This window comes from Elephantulus edwardii, unplaced genomic scaffold (genome assembly GCF_000299155.1).
Source record: "Elephantulus edwardii isolate Elephantulus edwardi_28Jun2011 unplaced genomic scaffold, EleEdw1.0 scaffold00263, whole genome shotgun sequence".
Taxonomy (NCBI): Eukaryota; Metazoa; Chordata; class Mammalia; order Macroscelidea; family Macroscelididae; genus Elephantulus; species Elephantulus edwardii.
The window spans coordinates 2120203-2137066 of NW_006400013.1; the positions used below are offsets into that span (position 1 = coordinate 2120203).

A 16864-nucleotide genomic window follows, 5' to 3' on the forward strand; every position below is an offset into this window, starting at 1 on the left:
ACAATGACTGCCCAACAGGCCTGAGCATGACAGAGATGTGAAGAAGGCACAGGATAGTCAAGGTTCAGATGTGCTGTTCCTAAGGTTGCTATGAGCTGCAGTCTACCCAACGATACCAAACAACATCATCATGATGTTGCCTACTGTTCTAGTGGTGAGGATTTCTGTTTTCTTAATGTTGACATGTAATCCATATTGAAGGCTGTCATCTTTGATATTCTATAGTAAGTGCTTCAAGCCTTCTTCACTTTCTACAAGCAAAGCTGTGTCATCTGCACAACATGGGTTGTCTGAAGAGTCGTCCTCCAATTTCTGATGCCACATTCTTCTTCATACAGTCCAGTTTTTGAATGATTTGTTTAGAGTGCATGCGTGTGTGTGTGTGTGTATTTCACTTTTTATGTTTCTTCAGGTAACAAGTCTAACACAAGAGGTGACAATAACTGCTTTATACAGTTCCCAGGTGTTTTGTTCTCTGCATCACTAATGTAATACTTACTGGTTTAGCTACTAAGATGCCTCAGTCTCCAGCCGTTGGCGAATCTGAAGCTGAACATGAACTGGATATTTGTGTAAATCACACTACTTGTTAAAGGTCAGAAAAGCTCACATAAAAGAATGCCATGGGAAGTCTGCTGAGCCAAGAAACTGTCTATAATGTGAATGATATCATCTTTATTTGGGAGCTCTGCTGGCCTACCCTGTAGGAGTTGTGCTGCTCACTCAAAAGCTGTGCCATCTGGCAATATGGAGCTGTGCTGCCAGCCCAAAGGCACTTGGTTCGAATCCATCAGCTGCTCTGCTGGAGGAAGATAGGTAATCTTGTCGACCTTCCACCCTTCCCAGCATCATGTCCTTCTCCAAGGAATAGCCCATGCCCAAAGTATGTGAGGCAAAACCACATCATTCTTGCCTCCAAAGAGCATGTGATTATACTGTCAGCTATGGGTTCGTTCTGACTTGATGATTCACAACAAGAAGCAACCATTTCACAGGAAAAAGATGGGTAATCTCCCTGTGTGCAACTTACAGCCTCAGAAATGCACTGGAGGGCCAAGCTGTGAGTTGGTTTTGACTGGACGGCAATGAGTGAGTGGATCGTCTGCTCAAATTTCTTTCACACTTTTGTAAAATCAAGAAGCATACCTGGATAATTCAGTAGTTCTAATAAGCTGAAATGGCAGCTGAAAGCAGAAGCTGGCAGGGTTGTTCAGCGTTCCTGCAGAAGACACTCTGGAGCAGTGTTTTCTACAACCTTTCTCCATGGGCGGTAGCCCACAGTGTTCACCCGTACACGGAGGAAGAGACCAATCCTTGTAAAGTTGGTTTTATTAAATCCAGGTTAGCTATTAATGGCTTACTTAAAATCAAGATGCTGGACATGCCAGAAATCATTATAAATCACCAGAAATGATAGAGGTAAATCATTTCCATAAAAAAGTACTGACATAGATAAGAAAGATGTATATTGTGGGAAACACAGATTAAATGAATACTGACCTGAGGCGAAGATTTTGCAGTGGAATTTCCGAGGCCTAGTTTTCCATAGTCCCCGTCTCCAAAAGCCCACACCATGGATCCATCCGCCGACACTGCCAACGTGTGGTTTAACCCACAGGCCACCTGGACAAACAACAGGATTCTCAGTCAGGCAAAGCACAAGACCTAAAAACACATTCCTGGTTTCTGGGACCATTTTTCTCTCCACTTCAGTGAAAAAAGGTGGCCGTAGTTTTTTTTTAAAAAAAAAATTACTGGCTTCAGAGCCATATACACATTGTTAGGTAAAATGGGTCAATAAGAAAGAATTTCTGATTTCCACAAATTAAAGAGAAAAAAAATAACTGCCTTCTTTCAAAGTAAAATCCTTCAAATGTTTGTGGTTAGTTCAGAATGAGGGCACAAAAAGCACACAAAAAATTACATATATTCTACAAAGTCATAGCAGCAGAAGAGTCTATGGTATGATATTTTTAAAAGGTCAAGCTATGTCCTTCTTAACAGATACTCTTACTATGTTCAAGACAAGGAAAAGCACCGATCTGAAGCAGTGGCTACCAAAGATGCTGTGGTATAATCACCCAACTGAAGGCTATTAGGAGCCACACAGACCTGAACTGTTTTAAAGCTTTATATCGAGATGTACTCGCACTTCGTGGAGGGAATGCTAAAAGTGTTCACATTCTGAGTTAACGTTTCTTCTTGCTTTCTAATCATATGATAGCTGAGCTAACAATGTGAATTTTCATATAGAGAAAAGATCTAGAAAATATATCAATTAGGTCACCTAAAATGTAAGTAGGGCTAGGTGAACTGGTGATTCTGGTCTTTGTGAAAAGGGAGTATTTAAATGCCCACAGAAGAAATCAGAAGCTTAGGTCAGGTAGAGAGTATTAGTGACTATTCCATGCCTGTCCAATCTGATATCCCTCCAGTGCAGTCACTCTCTCTGGAAGTTTTTTGTTAGAGGTGTTTCCGAGACCCAGACGACCATAGTCACCATTCCCGAAGGTGAATAGTTTGCCATCTGAAGTCACCACTGCGGAGTGCTTGAAACCACAAGACATCTACAGACAGAACAGGGAGAAATTTCTTTTTAAAAGGTGACACATAGGAAGAAAGAAATCTTTTTTGACGGTTGATACATTAAGAAACAGCTCAGTATAGTCTATCAGCCCAATTAGTTCTTTTAGAACAGCCAAGCTAAACAGCACACAATGGGAAAATCACTGCTGCTCTTCAATTGTACAGATGACCTGACTAAATGAGGTAATGGCTGGGAAAAGGCTTACTAGCTTTAAGGGGTTATACAATTTTATAATATTCTTTTAAATCATTATTTGATTGTCCAGAAAATGCATGTGACCTCAACCACTGTAAATAATAAATATGACTGGAAACAAAGCCTCCTATTTATCTGTGTATCAAGAGCTGTGTGGCAGAATCTAAACCCCATAGTGTTTCTTCCAGGGGCTTGCAGCACGGTAGCCTGGATCCAGAAAATGGAGTCCCTTCTAACGCCAGAGCCCATTCAAACTTCTGACAAGTTCAAGAATAAACTCGAACATACAAAAACAGTGAGTCTCTTACAATGGTTGTGTCTATATTTTAATTATTGCCTGCCATTTCTAAATTTAAGAACCCTATTCAATAACTAAGACCTGGTGGCAGAATGTGTTATGTGCTGGGCTCGTAACAGAAAAGTCTGCAGTTTGAATCTACTAGTCACTCCGAGGACGAAAGATGGTGGGGGCTGCTCCCACAAAATTTACTCTCCATTGGGTAGAAGGCTGCCATGAGCTGACCTCAAAATATACTACTCAGAAGCAGTGTATTTGGACTCCAAGGCAACCATGTGCATGTCCTGCCTCACCTGCACCACTTCTTCTCCTTGTAAGGCCTCGATCTGCCTGGGTCGCCGCTGCCTGTCGCTGTTTCCATGGCCAAGTTTGCCATAGTCACCGTCTCCCCAGCTAAAGACCTCTCCGCTTTCTGTCAGGGCCATCGAGTGCCCATCCGAACCACATGAAGTCACCAGCTGGGTCACCACAAAGCCTGGAACAGTAAGAGTTATGAGATGTTGAAACTCCACTCTTCACATACAGCTGCTGTAATAAAAAATCACCCCAGAAACAAAAGATATCAAAATGGTACTACAATTTTTTTTTTTTTTACAAAACGGTCTTTTGTTTCAAGACACATTTGTAGCCATAAACTAAAAAATTAGAAAAAGTCACCAAAAAATTGATTATGACCAAGAAGAGGGAGGAAGACAACAGCAGATTCCTAGTCAATTCCTAGTCCTAGGATTATGTTCTAGGTACTCCTTAAAAATGATTTCAATGAATCACTCAGTTTTCTATTTTCACACAGAACGCATGAGGCACATACTGCTATCACTTTCAACTTCACCTTTATAACCATGGAAAGTGAGTCAAAATATCTAGCAGCTTGTGCAAGGTCTACATGTAGCAGAGCTGAACAGAACTCAACCTATGTGGCCACCCTCACTGCTGAGCTCTTCAGATCTAGATCTCAAGGAAAAAAATTTGCTCTGAATTAGCTGTGACTTGAATCCTTTAAGCTGGAGTCTTTTCATAGATTTCCAGAGTCAATATACACTCTTTAAGGAATCATCAGGGGCTTCTGCAGTGCTTTCTCCAGGACTATTCCTTCTTCAAGTCAGAGAACTCTACAGAGATGCACTCTCAAATCTTTTACACATTTGACATTTCCATAAAGATAATGTAAAATTTGAATTAGACGGTGTCTCTCTGGAGACTAAGGTGCGCCTGATACAGGCCATGGTCTTTGCAATCGCTTGTTATGCATCAGAGAGTTGGACAATGACTAGGGAGGACAGAAGGAGAGTTGATGCCTTTGAGCTGTGGTGCTGGAGAAGAGTACTGAATGTACCATGGACTGCCAGGAAAACAAACAGATTCATCTTGGAGAGGATGAAACCAAGCTACTCCTTGGAGGCAAGGATTCTGGGGCTTCGTCTGACATACTTTGGACATGTTGCCAGGAGGGACGGGTCCTTGGAGAGGGACATCATGCTTGGGAGGGTGGAGGGACAGCGCAGGAGGGGAAGACCCTCTATGAGATGGCCTGATTCGGTGACTGGGGTAATCGGGATGGGTGTGTAAGAGGCAGTGCAGTTGGCGCAGGATAGAGCAGGATTTAGGGCTGTTGTGCATGGGGTAGCTATGAGTCGCAAACAACTCGACGGCACATAACAACAAACATACATACTTGCTATTACTATTAGTCATTGTTTAGTTATAGTAGAGCAATTTTTAAAATAATTTGAAATGTTAAAGGATTTTAAACACTTGTCATATCATCTTAGTTATCTATACTGCTGAATTCTAACAGTGTTATGATAAATTAGTTGCAAAAGAATATAACTAAGAGTACAAAAACTGTCTAAACACATGCCTAAATGATGTCATACCTAAGAGATAATTAGAACATAAGTGAAAATCTTATTTGACTTTATCTAGGAAAGGTGTAGGATCAGTTCCAACATAAGCCAATATTCTGCATTTAGCCCGCAGTTTCTGATCAGCTCTTAACTGGCAATAAACTTACCTTGTAAGGCTGAAATAACTGTCAGCACATGAAGATCATCTGAATTTCCTTGTCCTAATCTGCCGTAACTTCCCTCTCCACAAGCCAACACTGTACCATTGGCCTGGATTACAAAGGTACAATTCTGACCACATATGACCTGGTACAAAAAAATGCACAAGTAAGTATGATATATTATTCTTTATTACACAGCTTTAACACATAAACTTTTGAAATGATTCCAGATATACCTACAGTTGTTTCTATCAGTTCTTTTTATCTTTTCACTAAAGAAAAAAGGTTGATATACCCATGGGCTTTCTACAAGGCTCCCTTGATTATTTAGGGTAATTTAGAGCCATACGAATACAGGGATTTCAGCCAATTATGCAGCAATTAAGTCCTAACATTAACAACAAAAGAAGTAAAAGAAGAAACAGGAAAAGTGATGGGGAAATATTAAAGACTCGCCTAGATATCAATAAGAAGCAGAACCTAGAGGGGATGTAATCAAGAAAGAACCATGCGGAGGGCTGACAGATAAACTCACTCCTCAGACTAATCGCACACATGGGATCAGAAGGGCAGCATTCGTCCGCACATAAAGCTCAGAAGGCAGGAACAAGTAAGAGAAAAGGATCGACAGAACCAAGAATCACAGCGATGAAATGACAAGAGTGAAGTTAAATTGTGAGTATTGTGATTTATGTCATAAAATAAAATGTAATGAATGGAAAATCAATTAGCCTTGTAAACTTTCAATGAGACAACACAAATCAAAATAAGAAAGAACAACGTTTTCTGGTATTTACTGAGGCTAAGAAAGAAGCAGCCTCAAGAAAAGTTTGAAACGATAATACAATGTTTGGTATAAGTGTGTGTCATGTCTATGGTCAATGTTAATCTAATTAAAGATCCTAGAAGCTTATAGTTCCACAGAAAGAATTACCGAAGAAGTATTTCAATGTTTATCAACATGTACTGGGCAAGCCTGACACACTACGACGTTAATTCATATACCTAGAAGCAAGACCAATCTAGAAATCTGTTAATACTACCTAGCAGCAGAGTACTGTCAAGTTGGAATCGACCCAAAGCTGACCCTCCAAAGAGGATTTTCCAAGGCAGTTAATCACTAGGGAGGAGACTGTCGATCCTTTGCCCTATAGAAACTTCATGCAACTTTTATGAGAAAGCCATACATCATGAATTTTCTTTTAGTGCTTCCTTAGAATAGACTATGAAATGGGCCAAGGTTATCCCACAGTAAGTTACCAACACTGAGGGAATTAGAATTTTTAGTTTCTTAGTTTCTCTTTCATTTCTTTACTCAGTTACCTGTTGAGCCTGTGAGAATGAGGGAGCTGCTGCAGGGACCATTACATTTCTCCCGGCTTCGGCCAGCTGTCCATGCCGGCCAGCACCCCACAGGTAGACATCACATTTACCTCCCAGGTGCCAGTCCTAGAAAACCACAGTCATCTCTGCATTAGCTGAAACACTCATTCAAGCAAACATGTATTGAGTACCAGCGCGTGCCAGCACAAACACACAAGCACTCAGAATAAAAAATATTCACTGATCATCACCATATAATTAACTTTATCATTACTGACCTCTGGTCTAGAAGTTGCCCATGACATAATTTGTTCATCCATGCCATTGATCCATTTACTGTTATCCTGCAAGAGGGCACACATCAGGATCAATCTTGCAGTCAAGGTTTATTGGTTTCTAACAGAAAATGAAGTTTTTCCAAGAAGGAACATGGTATAATATTATAGGAAATTAGGTGCAGTTTTGCAATCATGTAAAATTTGATTCTTATGTATTGCTAATATCTTCCTTAATTCTAAAGATTTTCACTACCCCTGTAGCACTGGTGGTTAAATGAAGTTATTTGTGTGTTCTGAGCACCCACACGTCAGGTGCAGGGTCACATGCAGGGAGCCACAGTCCCTGTGAACTTGATGCATAGCTGGGGGCAGGTCATTTCAGCTTTGTGGACTTCAATCCTCATTGTATAATGTCCAAATTGGGCCACATGGACTCAGAAGGACAAGTCTTAATTAAAATATCTCACATTTAGATAATTTTCCTTGATTCTTATGCTTTTTTTGTTTTCTACTTTCTTTATATAGCAATTAAATACTAGTAAGGCAACATATAGACAAATGAAAGGAGGAGATATGGGGCGATACTATGGAGGACCATATTTACAAAACCTCATGGTTCTCAGATAATTATTTGGTGTCACCACAGTGGTCTACCAAACTGAAGGTGACTTTATGAAAGTGGAAATATGTTCTAGTTTGATTAACACGTTGCCACACACTTTTAAATTTGACGACTGTGCTTAGAAACACATTTTGCCATCATTTGTGGCAACGTGTTAAATGTGTATGCTTCTAACTAAGTCAATACATGCTTTTGGGGGCCTGCTTTAAGATAAATGGCCACGTCAAGGTCAACAATAGCAGCTCATGTTACATTTACCATTAGGAAGACAAGTTCATCTTCTGGAACAGGCTCTAGATCAGGAACAGTGAAAGATTCTGGAAATTGTGCTCCATTGGTCAGGGCTTCGGCAGCTTTTATGGTGGTTGAAAAGCATTCTAACCAGGCCCATTCATTTGGGTTCCAGGAAGCAGGGTCTGGGAGGCAGTTCTGATGGTGAGGTGGCACCGGAGGGTTACACAGGAGCTGATCCAGATGAAGCCCCACGGCCAGGGAAGCCAGACACTGCATGTAGGGGCTGTGAACAAGCTGGTCACCACAAACCACATGAGGCTGAGAGAAAAAGGGCCGTAACGTTAAAAAGCCTACACCGTGTCAAATAGTCTAAAGCAACCTACTGAATTCTGAAAATCTATAAGCAACATTTTATCCCATGGACGATAGACAACCAAAAGAAGAGACAGGTGTGTCTTGGAGAAGGTGCAGCCAGAGTGCTCCTTGGAGGCAAAGATGATAAAACGTCATCTCACATACTATGAGCATGTTGCTAAGAGAGACTATTTATTGGAAAGGGATTATCATTGGAAAGGTGGAAGACTGGAGAAAGAGAGGATGACCATCAACCAGGTGGATTGATACAGTGACTGCAGAAATGGGATTGAGTCCCAGATGTCGGAGCTGGTGAGGATGGCACAGGAGAGGTCAGAGTTCAATCTGTTGTTCCTAGGGCTGCTATGAGGAATACTCAACTTGACAGCACACAACAACAACATTCTCAAAGTTCACAATATTTAAATTCACCTTTAAAAAAGGTTTGATTTTAAAGTAACCTACAGCACATGGAGTTGGAAAATAGTATGAAGAATTACTATATCCTTTTACCCAGCTTTCTCTACTAATAACATTTTATGTAACCACAGTACATTTATCAAAAGTAAAAAATTATTATAGATGCAGTATTACTGACTAAACCAAAGAATTTCCTCGGCTTTGCCACTAATGTCATCTTTCTTTCTAGGACTTTTCAAGGTATTATAATTATCTTTTTTTTTTTTTCAATTAATAAAATAAGAAAGAAAACAGACATACAGCAACTAAACCACATTTTCAGGTTTCTCCCATTATCAAAGGGAACCCTGATAGTTAGTAATGGAAAGTTCTTCCTTCCGCCATGGCACGCCTTAGTGATGGAAAAGCTATCCTGACAAACTGATTCAGAAAAGAAACCCTTCAAACAGAGTTGTGAAACTAACTGGATAAAATGAACTGATTATACGAAGCTAGTCTACGCTGGAGAGGAAAACGTGAGGAAAAATGGGGTTGCTTTCATAGTTAAAAAAGTCATTTCTATATCCATCTTGAAAAGTCAGCTGTGAGGGACCTCTCAAGAGTACTGAAGAGCAACAACGTCAAGCTGGAGACTAAGGTGCACCTGATCCAGGCTATAGTCTTTGCAATTACATGCTATGCATCAGAGAGTTGGACAGTGAATAGGGATGATAGAAAGAGAATTGATGCCTTTGAGTTGTGGTGCTGGAAAGAGTGTTGGACAGCTAGGAGAACAAATATGTTTGTCCTGGAGACGGTGAATCCAGAATGCTCCTTGGAGGTAAAGTGCTCCTCAAGTGGTGCAACAGATTACAGACCTGGTGATCCACTTCTGTAAAGATTGAATCTAAGAAAAAACTCCAAGGAGTATTTCTTGTCTATGAAACATGGGGTCATCATGAGTCAGAACTGACATGGTGGCAATGGTGAGCGACAAAATTTAGATCACCCTGAGTTCAGTCTCTAAACTGTCCACAGGGATTTATCTGGAGAGTGAAGAGGATTTTCACTCTGCTATGAAAATCCACCTCAACTATCTCTATTCCCAACTTTGAGATGGAAAAGTCACACAAAACAGAGACACGGGCTAGAAAAAGGAAGAGGATACTTGCGGCGTACGTTTCAAGAAGTTTTAGAGTAAATAAATAATCTGTAAAAGAACACATTATACAGATACCATACAAAGTTGAGGCTGATTTCTTATTTCACTAAATAAAATGATAGGCTTAGAATTATTGAACAACTACTTAAGGTATGATTTATTTCATTTTATTCTATCCAAAGAGATCTACTATTTTTCCTCAAATCTTAAGCTTTAAGGAATAAATTCAAAGCTATAACTCAATTTCCAAAACACCAAGCATCTGTGGATCTCTAGGTTGAATGTAATGAGTTACCTTTTCGTAGGTATACTGCTCCTGAAGCATCATGGGTAGCCGCTCCAGAAATGCTCTCATGCAAGGAGCCATGTTTAATCCCAGAATACCTTGCTGTTTCAATGCTGTCCTGCAGGTTGCTAAAACATGATTGGCAGCAGCCCATTCTGCTGTACAATTCACCACCAAAACATCCTGGTTGGAAGAAATGTTATATGATATACTTGTTAAAACAAAGAGAGACATAATTCATCACCTATCTCTGAGAAATTCTTTATTCAGTAACTGCAATAAACATCTGCTTTTCTGATATTCCATGCTATATTTTTAATGCCTAGAAAAGTTTGAAATAGACTAAATTTTTGTCAAAAGTCAATGTGATAGTAAGAAATAACTATAAAATCTGTGAACTACCTGGATCTAGCTGTTTCTTTTAAAAGAGACAAAGTCAATTATTCACTTTTCATACAGCTTGTAGGATAAGGTATTTCGTATTCTTCACAAAACAGAGAGGACTGTAGGTCTATTAACGGAAGCAGAACTTTGTCTGCTGGGGACACATTAGCAATTGAAGCATCACTCGTCTAACTCTAGCTCTGTAGGTTATTCTATGCAGGCAACGAGTGGCTAAGAATTGAGTGCTTCTCACTCCCAGATGAACTCCAGATGAAGTCTCATCATGCAGGCTTACAACTGTTTTAGTATCGTTAAACCACATAAAATGTAAACCAAAGTGGCACAATGGCAAATAAACTTTAAATGTTCAAAACCATACTGCAGGAGATAACACCAAAACAGAATTACTTCATAGTAGGATTCTAACAATTTTCACCAGAATATTATTAAATAGGAAAGTCTAAAGATATTTTTATACTGAGTTAGATCATTTTAATATGATTCTTCTCTTCACAAATCTTTCTTCTGAGACAGTCTTTAGTACTATCTCAAATATAATGACAAAATGCACAATATGGAGAAAACAAAATCGATGAATGGGACCTTCTAAAAATGAAATCCCTGTGTGCTACAAAACTTCTCCCAATGGGATGGAAAGCAATCCTACAGACTGGGGGGAAAAATTGGAAATGACATGTTGGACAAGGATCTCTTAACAAAAGTCTACAAAATCCTATAGAGTCTCTACAAGGAAAAGGCTGAAATCCAATTACAAAATGGGCAAAAGACATGGAAAGGCTTTTCACAGAGGAAGACCTTTGGATGGCCAGTAGACACATGAAGAAATGTTCAAATCAAAACCACAATGAAATACAATCTTGAATTCTGTCGAGTCAAGCACGACTCATAGTGACCCTATGAACAAAAGGCCTAAATCCTTTCATAACTACTGTCATTCATCAAAGTTCATAGAGTTTCCAAAGCTGAACATGTTGGTATTGTTATGTACCATCGCGTTACTTACTACTCATTGCAACCCTATGTACAATAGACATCCTATATAATCCAGCTATTCCACCCATTTAGGAATACACTCTGAAGAAAATAGAACTGAGACACAAACAGAGATTTGTATACCAATGTTCACAGCAGCATTATTCACTATAGCAGAAAAAAAAATTAGAAACAGCCCAAATGTCCAGGAACAAAAGAATGGACTGAGAAACTACGGTATATTCATACAATGGAATACTATGCAGCACTCAAGAGTAACAATTTTGTAAAGTACTATTATGCTGGGTGAACTAACTTTGTCTCATAAGGACAAATACTACATAAGATTATTGTAAAAACAGAAAGATAACAAGTTAAGATATGTGTAAAAGTCCAATAGGCAATGGGGCAGTGGGGCAGGGTACAGAGGGCAGGGCAGGGAGGAAATCACCAGAATATCAGAGATTGGTGGGTGGAGGAGGAATGAAGGAATTAGGAAAGATCCAGAGGGGACCTGAAAAGACAGGATTTACTTTTTTTTAAAAAAGACAAGCTAATAGTAGGCATAAAGCAATGGTGATTAATAAAACACAATGTAAAAAAAAGGAATAGAAATAAATATGACAAAAACATAAAAATCTACTTTTAAACCTCCAATGGAGAGGAAATCACTCAGTAATAAGCTTTTACACGAAAGTCTTTAGGAAAGAAAACAGCAGATTATAAATCATGAGACTTGTATTTTGGGCAAATAACAATCCATCTGGACACCAGTTTTCTCCTGTTAGGCTGTGATATTTAAAGTTCTTCAGAGGCTTATATCCTGAGTAGATAGAGTTAAAATATTACCTTTGATCTATTTGAGCAAGCAGCTACCCCAACTTCTGGAATCCATACTGTAGTTTGAATAGCTCCAGATCCTATCACAACAGTTTGTAACACTGAGCCATCCTAAAACAAGGTGCATTTATTAGTATTCATTATGCAACCATTACATTTTAAATTTATACTTCAAAATAAAAACCACACTCTAAAATTTATACTTTAGCTAACTGAGCAATGCCACTTGTATACACCACCTAGGGCCAAGATGACTTTAAAAATATTTATCATCCAAAGGGCACTTGAAAAGGGCAGAAGTTACTGAAAGCAGCTTCTTTGGTGTTCAAATATTGCTAGAATGTGCTGGTTAAATTTCTATTAAATATACTTAAGTCACTGCAAAAAAAAGAACTTCCTTAACAACAACTACTACTAAAAACTCTATGCTCTTACCCTTAAAGACCAAATGTTCATGAGTCCACCAAGTCCACCAGACACCAAAGCCAGCCCGTCAGAACTGAAGGCTACAGTGCGGACGGGGGTGATATGTCCTCGCAGCTGGTACACGCACTTGGCACCTGGACACTTTCTATATCCATCCTGCAATTAATTTTTAAACAGATGTTGAGAGGACAGCAAAATTTATAAAATGAGCTCAAGATTTAGAATTCATGCTTGCAAATGTTGTACCTTCCTTCCTTTACAATTTGAAATTCTTTTCTATTTTACTTCAAAGAGTCTCTTGAAAATTTAGTGTTTTAACTATGAGAAAATTGGGATTGTGTGTGTGTGGAGATAACTTCTCTCATAAGGGTGAGTTTACCTGTGTGGTGGTGGTGTTGTTATGTGCCACCGAGTTGCTTGCGACTCATAGTGACCCTATGTACAACAGCCCTAAACTCTCCTCTGTCCTGTGCCAATCGCATTGTCTCTGACACTCCCATCCCAATTATCCCAGTCACTGAATCAATCCACCTCACAGAGGGCCTTCCCCTCCTGAACTGTCCCTCCACCCTCCCAAGCATGATGTCCTTCTCCAAGGACCGGTCTCTCCTCACAACATGTCCAAAGTATGTTAGACGGAGCCTCAGAATCCTTGCCTCCAAGGAGCCACCCGGTTTAACCCTCTCCAGGACAAATCTGTTTGTTTTCCTAGCAGTCCATGGTATTCTCAATACTCTTCTCCAGCACCACACCTCAAAGGCATCAATTCTCTTTCTATCCTCCTTAGTCATTGTCCAACTCTCTGATGCATGATAAGTGATTGTGAAGACCATGGCCTGTATCAAACGCACCTTAGTCTCCAGAGAGACACCATTGCTCTTCAGTACTTTGGAGAGGTCCCTAACAGCAGACTTTCCCATGTGTAAAGAATAAATTAACATACTGAGTCTTTTTTGCTGACATTTATCTTCTTTGATACATTTCTAAACTAATTTTCTGTCCTTAAAATTGACAGACATGACTGTATTTCTAAGTTTCAATTATTTCTTAGAAACAGGTAAATGCTGACTTTCCCTTTTGAAACCAGTGTTTCCATTTTTAAATTGAGCTTTGCACAGTATTTGGTCTGCTGTCAGGTGCTGCCAAGTCAATTCTGACTCCCAGCAACAGAGAACATCACGCTGTCCAGTCCTGCCAATTGCTGCTACATTAGAGTTACGGCTGCAGCCAATGTGCCAGTTCATTTCCTGTCTCTTTCTCGGACCTCCTGCTCTATCAAGTATGATATTCTTCTTCAGGGCATACTACCTTTTGATATCATGTCCAAAATACTTGTGATGAAATCTCATCATACTTGTGTCTAAGGAACACTGTGGCTATATTTTTCTCAAAAGCACTTTGTCTGTTCTTCTGATATTTTATATTCTTTGCCAACACCATCATTAAATCACCTTAATTCTTCCTCAGTCTTCCTTATTCATTATCCAGCTTTTTGCATGCATACAAGGCAACGGAAAAATACTGTGGTTGGGTCAGGTGCATTTTGGTTCTCAGAGCGACATATGCTCTTTCGTACTTTAAGGAGACCTTCTGCAGCAGACTTGCTCCATGCAATAAACCCTTTGACTTCCTGACTGCTGCTTCCACTGATATTGACTGTGAATCCAAGTAAAGTGCAATCTTTGAACATGCCCATCTTTTCTCCATTTGTTATGATGTTGCTTATCAATCTAGTTGAGAGGATTTTAATTTTCTTTATGTTGAGGCATAATCCATATGGAAGGTTGTAGTCTTTGATCTCTATCATAAATATTAAGTTCTCTTCACTCTCAGCAGGCAAGTCTGTGTCATTTGAGTATTACAGGTAGCTAATGAGTCTTTCCTAGGTCAAGGTTCTCATCCTACAGTCCAGTTTACTGGTTCAGCACACAAACTTGAAAATGTATGGAAGGATACACCCTGACTCAAAGCTCTCCTGTTTATAAACTATGTAATATCCCCTTGTTCTGTTCCAATGACTGCCTCTTAGTCCTGTTAACTCATCTCACCAAGGGATATTGATAGTACCACTGAAAACACTGTACTTTAGGATAGATTTTTAAAGTGTTCTCTTTGACAATGAATGTGATGTCACTCTTTCTCTTCAGTGTCATTCTTGCATGAGAGATCATATAACTGCCTGATTCACAATGGGTAATATCAGTTCATTTCAGCTCAGTGATGCCAATAATGAATAATTATGAATTGTTTCATTTCTGAGCACTTACAGTTTTCCCAGATCCGTATTTCATACATTCAAATTTCTGATTATTAATGACTGTTACAGCTTTTCCATCTCATTTTAAGTGAATTACAAGAGCAAATGATTCTGAAAGCTTTATTCTGCCCCCGTCATTAAGGTCGACCGTGTTATGAGGAAGTAGCTCTTCAGATTTTGAGTGCTTTCCAACCTGATGGGCTCCTCTGTTAGCATTATATTTGACAAAGTTCTGCTATTATAAATAAGGTTTTCACTGTTGTTGTTGTTATGTGCCACTGAGTCGCTTGCGACTCATAGCGACCCTATGTACAAGAGCTCTAAACTCTGCTCTGTTCTGTGCCATCTCATTGTCTCCGACACACTCATCCCGACTGGCCCAGTCACTGAATCAATCCACCTCATAGAGGGTCTTCCCCTCCTGCGCTGTCCCTCCACCCTCCCAAGCATGATGTCCCTCTCCAAGGACCGGTCCCTCCTTACAACATGACCAAAGTATGTTAGACGGAGCCTCAGAATTCTTGCCTTCAAGGAGCAGCCTGGTTTAACCCTCTCCAGGGTGAATCTGTTTGTTTTCTTGGCAGTCCATGGCACTCTCAGCACTCTTCTCCAACACCAAAGGTCAAAAGCATCAATTCTCCTTCTATCCTCCCTGGTCACTGTCCAGCTCTCTGACACATAGCAAGTGATTGCAAAGACCATGGTCTGTACCAGACGCACCTTAGTCTCCAGAGACACATTGTTGCTCTTGAGTACTTTAGAGAGGTCCCTAACAGCACACTTTCCCATCGCAATACGTCTTTTAATTTCCTGGCTATTGGTGCCAAGAGTGTTGATTGTGGAGCCAAGCAAACTAAAGCTGTGAACAATCTCAATCTCTTCAGCATCCATCTTGATGCTGCCAATTGGTTCAGTGGTGAGAATCTTTGTCTTCTTGACATTGAGCCTCAATCCACATTGAAGGCTGCAGTCGCTGACCCTCAGCAGCAAGCACTTCAGGTCCTCCTCACTAGTCAGGGTTTTTTTTCTTTTTAGAGACAAGGTCTCGCTATATTGCCCAGGCTGGAGTGCAGTGGCTATTCACAGGTGCAATCACACTACTGAGCAGCACGGGAGTTTTGACCTGCTCCGTTTCCAACCTGGGCCGGTTCACCCCTCCTTAGGCAACCTGGTAGTCCCCCGCTCCCGGGAGGTCACCATATTGATGCCGAACTTAGTGTGGACACCTGATCGGCATAGCGCACTACAGCCCGAGTAGCTGAGACTACAGGCACGCGCCACCACGCCCGGCACTAGTCAGTTTTTTAAGAAGTATGTTGTTAGTTCCTTACTCTGGCAGCTCTGTTGAGACATGTCCATCATGGATGATCCTGCTAATATTTGAAATACTACTGACAAAGCCTTCAGAATTATGGTAACCCACAAGACAATATAACAAGATGTCTGAGTGAGGAATTGCTGTCCACATCACTGAGTATCTGTGAGTTGTATATGCTAACTCTAAAAAAATGGGTTTCTTTTATGTTGGCTGATGCTGGCTCACGACATCTTATCTATATATTTTAAAGTGGGATAAGTTAAGGCCCATCCAGAGAGCTATTTCCAATCCTAAATAAAAAAACAAACAAAACTTCCCTAAGTGATCCCACCTCCACATCAGTGATTTATTTCTCTAGTTAGTGAGCTAGCTATTCCTCTCTTCCTGCTCTTAATCTCTTTCTTTCTTCTGGTTAAGACAGAGAATAATACTAGAGACACTCATTTACCCAAAGATGGCTTAAAGTATGCTTCTTTTAGGGCTCTCTGTACCACAGACAACAGGAAGAGTGACAATTTGCAAACTGGTAGCTCAGAAATAGGATTTGATCAGCCACTCTGTTTCAAAGAATTTTACATTATTTGCCATGTTTAATACTGGAAGATTATATATAAACATTAGATTTCTGGTTCTTTTCAAAAAATCTCAATCAGACAATCTGGTAACTCTAGGCTCTTATACCTGGAGAGTGACAACCACAGTTGTCACTCTATCACAGTTATGCCCTTTATATAAAGCATGTTTTTTCTTTATCCTCCTTATACCTCATGCACTTACTGCAGAGGGTCAAGGACTGCAGCTTTCAATATGGACTGAGGCTCAATGTCAAGAAGACAAAAATTCTCACCACTGGACCAATTGGTAGCATCAGGATGGACGGCGAAGAGATTGAGACTGTTC

The 16864-nt window shown here is 40.0% G+C and overlaps 1 protein-coding gene across 1 annotated transcript in view; it reads right to left on the reverse strand.

The window, feature by feature from the left end:
• The window catches only part of HERC1 (HECT and RLD domain containing E3 ubiquitin protein ligase family member 1), a 185261-nt gene that overhangs the window by 19469 nt on the left and 148928 nt on the right, over positions 1-16864 (reverse strand). The window contains exons 56-65 of the mRNA XM_006899631.1: positions 12399-12545; positions 11973-12074; positions 9756-9929; positions 7570-7863; positions 6690-6755; positions 6412-6537; positions 5095-5233; positions 3374-3555; positions 2412-2567; positions 1501-1623 (exon numbers count right to left, since the gene is read on the reverse strand). Coding sequence (XP_006899693.1) covers positions 1501-1623; positions 2412-2567; positions 3374-3555; positions 5095-5233; positions 6412-6537; positions 6690-6755; positions 7570-7863; positions 9756-9929; positions 11973-12074; positions 12399-12545 — 1509 coding nt within the window. The remainder of the gene's footprint in view (positions 1-1500; positions 1624-2411; positions 2568-3373; positions 3556-5094; positions 5234-6411; positions 6538-6689; positions 6756-7569; positions 7864-9755; positions 9930-11972; positions 12075-12398; positions 12546-16864) is intronic.